The sequence below is a fragment of the Prosopis cineraria genome, unplaced genomic scaffold, assembly GCF_029017545.1.
Source record: "Prosopis cineraria cultivar Desert tree isolate PC_DT_omini unplaced genomic scaffold, ASM2901754v1 PC3, whole genome shotgun sequence".
NCBI classification, from domain to species: Eukaryota; Viridiplantae; Streptophyta; class Magnoliopsida; order Fabales; family Fabaceae; genus Prosopis; species Prosopis cineraria.
In genome coordinates this window covers 39,970,102-39,974,217 of record NW_026555334.1, presented here as the reverse complement: position 1 = coordinate 39,974,217, position 4,116 = coordinate 39,970,102, and the positions used below count along the sequence as shown (strand labels likewise).

General features: G+C 43.3%; 1 protein-coding gene across 1 annotated transcript; it reads left to right on the top strand.

Annotated features, from left to right (window-relative positions):
- The first annotated feature begins 265 nt into the window (after positions 1–265).
- LOC129304875 (protein SMAX1-LIKE 3-like) lies at positions 266–3,911 on the top strand. The gene is made up of 3 exons (XM_054944704.1): positions 266–1,554; positions 2,141–2,375; positions 2,503–3,911. The coding sequence occupies exons 1-3, from the start codon at positions 416–418 to the stop codon at positions 3,613–3,615; spliced, it is 2,487 nt and encodes an 828-aa protein (XP_054800679.1). The 5' UTR covers positions 266–415; the 3' UTR covers positions 3,616–3,911.
- The last annotated feature ends 205 nt before the right edge of the window (positions 3,912–4,116 follow it).

Genomic DNA, 4,116 nt, shown 5'->3' with positions numbered 1-4,116 from the left:
AAAAGATATTAATTGTACTTGATATGCACAGTAAAATTCATAACTGAATGGCCCACTGAGAAGGGCAAATACCGTAACTTTCTTTTTTAACGAGTACGAGAGGGAGAGAGAGGAAAGCTGAATTGCCTTTGATACTGATGCATTAGCCCTGCCTGTCAGCACATGCAACCCACTTTCTACGACAAAATCCACTTTGGACCCCAAAATTTAACCTCGCCTCCAAGAAAAGCACATCCCACTCCCTCTCATAAATTTCCCACTTCTCTCCCTCCCTCTCTTTTACACTCAAACCCACCACCACCTTCTTCTCTCTATATTTTCTGATAGACCATCACACAACTAATGCATGGTCATTACACTCTCTCTACCCTGACACCCACAATCTAACTTCTGGTCATCAGTACGTTGTCCCAAGATGAGAACAGGTAACTGCGCCGTCCACCAGGGTCTCACCGCAGAAGCTGCGGCCATCGTCAAGCAGGCCGTGACGCTCGCCAAGCGTCGCGGCCACGCCCAAGTCACCCCCCTTCACGTGGCCAACACCATGCTCGCCTCCGCCAGCGGCCTCCTTCGTTCGGCTTGCCTTCAATCCCATTCCCATCCTCTCCAGTGCAAGGCCTTGGAGCTTTGCTTCAATGTCGCCCTCAACCGCCTTCCGGCGTCCAACACCGCAGGCGCCATGTTAGGTCCCACCTCTCTCTACTCTCACTGCCCTTCCATCTCCAACGCCTTGGTGGCCGCCTTCAAGCGAGCCCAGGCCCACCAGCGCCGTGGATCCATCGAGAATCAGCAGCAGCCGCTGTTAGCCGTCAAGATAGAGCTGGAGCAGCTCATCATTTCCATCTTGGATGATCCTAGCGTCAGCCGAGTCATGAGAGAAGCTGGGTTCTCCAGCACTCAAGTCAAAAGTAATATCGAGCAAACTGTGTCCTTGGAAATATGTTCTCAAAAGGAACAAAACACTGCCACCAAAACATCGGTACCGATGGATCCGGTTAGGTCCGAGGATGTGTCGAGTGTGATAGGTTGTTTGGTGAATCAGAGAAGGAGAAGTACGGTGGTCGTGGGAGAGTGTGAGATCAGTCTTGAAGGTGTAGTACGAGGAGTGATGGATAGGGTTGAAAAGGACGATGCTGGTGAGGGTATGAGAGGGGTCAAGTTTGTTTCTCTTTCTCGTTCTGCTTTTGGGCATTTGTCCAAAGTAGAGGTGGAGAGCAAGATTGAAGAGCTCAAGAGCCTTGTTACGAACAGTCGTCATTGCAAAGGGTTTATTTTGTATGTGGGAGATCTTAAGTGGCTGTTCGAGTACAAAAGTCGTTGGAGCCAGCAAGGAAACGGGTGCTATTGCCCAGTGGAGCACATGATAGTGGAAGTGGGAAAGCTGGTGAGTGGAGAGAATAACAATGGAGGGTTGAGGTTGATGGGAATAGCTACTTTTCAAACTTACATGAGATGTAGAAATGGGCATCCATCGCTGGCGACTCTCTGGGGACTTCATCCTCTTACTATTCCTGCAGGAAGCTTGCACTTGAGTCTCGTTACTGACACTGACAGGTATACCCTAGTTGGTAAAGTCGGATGTAATTTACCGCTTTAATTCTCTTACTTTTATATTCGTCGTCTCCAAATTAAAACGTTTCCGTCTTCACATCAAATAATTGATATTGTGCAAAAGAAAAATGAGAAAGGGAAGTTGTCTTTTGCTTTAGAAGGTTAAAAAGAGATGTCTACACGATAAATACGATTGCTAATTAAAGAAACGGGAAAAATGTCAATTATTTCGTTTTCTTTGTTTCTCAACTATAGTCTACGAGTGAAGGGGGAAAAATCAATAGCAAAAAATCTTTGATTAAAAAGTGTGTTGTGAAAAGAGATGTCAGTCATCATAGCCTTGTTTTCCTTCACTGATTGATTAGAAGTAACGAGAAAAGAGGTTTTCCTTCTTTTCCCCCCACTAACATTATTGAATCTTTCAATTTTAATTAGTTTTTCTTTTGGATTATTCCCTTTTCATTACACTGTACTATTCTCTTGAGGAATGGCTTGGTTATTAGAAGGCAAAAAATGATGTTCATAAAATAAATTGTCCCTTTTATATAATATCGGAAAAATGAAGTTCACTCTTTTAATTTTCTTTCAGTGATCTACAAAATCAGTCCTCTAACAAGAAAGCTGAGGGCAATCGAACTGGCTGGCTGTTACCCGAACCAGGGGTAGAGAAGCAAGCGGCGGCTTGCTTGGCCGAGCCTTCTCCCAAGTTTGAGCTACAAGTTCGAAGTTTGCAGAGCAGTACCTGTAACAGTGACTCATCCCCAACTCTTCCTGCATGGCTCCAACAGTACAAACATGAGAGTAGAGCATCCTCCAATGATCAGGTTTTACTTAGATCAGAGCTTATATACAATGAGCACAACATAGAATTCACACACACACACACACACGTATTCGTGCGTGTAAAATATCCTTTGGAAAGTATTTAATTAAATTTTCTTCTTGTAACAGAACTGTGTCCCAGTGGGAGGCCGCTGTAAAAAGTGGAATTCTTTGTGCAATAGTCCAATCCAGAAACAAACCTATCATTGTGAAAAAGCCTTCACATTCTCCCCTGTATCACCCTCTTCATCTCCTCCAGGCTTCTCATATAACCCGCCAAGAGACCAGCCTTTCTGGATCTCTGAAAGTGGCAATAGTAATAATAAGCCAAACGAACCAGCTCTGAGAATGTACATCCCAGATCATAACAGCGCCAAACAGTCATTCCCACCGTCCTATCCAAGTTCAAACCCTAATTCCACTTCATCTAGTGATCTCCTGGAAACGGAATATGTGAGCAGGTTCAAAGGGCTCACTTCAGAGAATTTCAATACCCTATGCAATGCCTTGGAGGAAAAAGTCCCGTGGCAGAAAGATATAGTACCGGACATCGTAAGCACCGTTTTACAGTGCCGGTCTGGCATGTTAAGAAGAAAAGAAAAGATCAGAAACATCGAGGTGAAGAAAGAAACGTGGTTGTTCTTCCAAGGAGTTGATGTGGAAGCCAAAGAAAAAATAGCCAGAGAACTAGCTACGAAAGTATTTGGGTCCCATAGCAATAACCTCGTTTCAATAGCTTTAAGTAGTTTTTCATCAACAGGGGCAGATTCAACAGAGGAATATGTCAGAAACAAAAGATCAAGAGACGAACGAAGTTATTACGTTGAGAGATTCGGGGATGCAGTTTCTAGCAATCCTCACAGGGTGTTTCTGCTGGAGGACATCGAGCAAGCGGATTATTGTTCTCAACTGGGTTTCAAAAGGGCTATTGAAAGAGGAAGAATAGTGGATTCAAATGGTAAAGAAATCAGCCTTTGTGATGCAATCATCATTTTCAGCTGTGAAAGTTTCAGCTCGAGGTCAAGACCGTGCTCTCCTCCGGTTAAGCAGAAGTTATTATCTGAAGCATCTGAAAAGAAGGATGATAGTATTGCTACTGTCGAGGAGACGAGCCCTTGGGTGTCTTTGGATTTGAACATATCTATTGATGATGACTGTGAGGAGGATCGCCTAGCGGGTTACATGGGGCTTCTTGAATCCGTAGACAGACGGATTGTCTTCAAAACTCGCCAGGAATTATGAGGGGTTGAATAGTATCAAATGTTTTATTCTTTTGATCAGGTTTTGTCATGCCACGTGTCTTTGGATTCCCAGGCATTTAAGGCTGTAGGTGAAAAATTTGTACGCCCCTTAGCCGGCTTCATCTTGTAAACTATATGTATATTATTACCAAACTTCATATGTGATATATATATATATATATAGGACTTTGGGAAATTTTCTTTCTTTTCTTTTCTTTCTTTCTTTCTTCTTGAACGGTACTCAGCTAACTCATTAGTCATTTCAGTTTGACTTCCATAACTGATATGGCTTAAGAATAAAAGGTACAGTTATCTTTTTCTTCCGGCTCATTTATAACATGGGTCCTCTCAAATACATATATGTGCATGAAACCGCGACGTGCGCTATATATGCTGGATATAACAGTTCAATAAGGAGCGTACAGCAAGTTTTCCTTTCTTTTTTAGTATGGTCTGATTAACTGAGTTGAATCGCCGCAGGAAGATGTATGATACTATGACC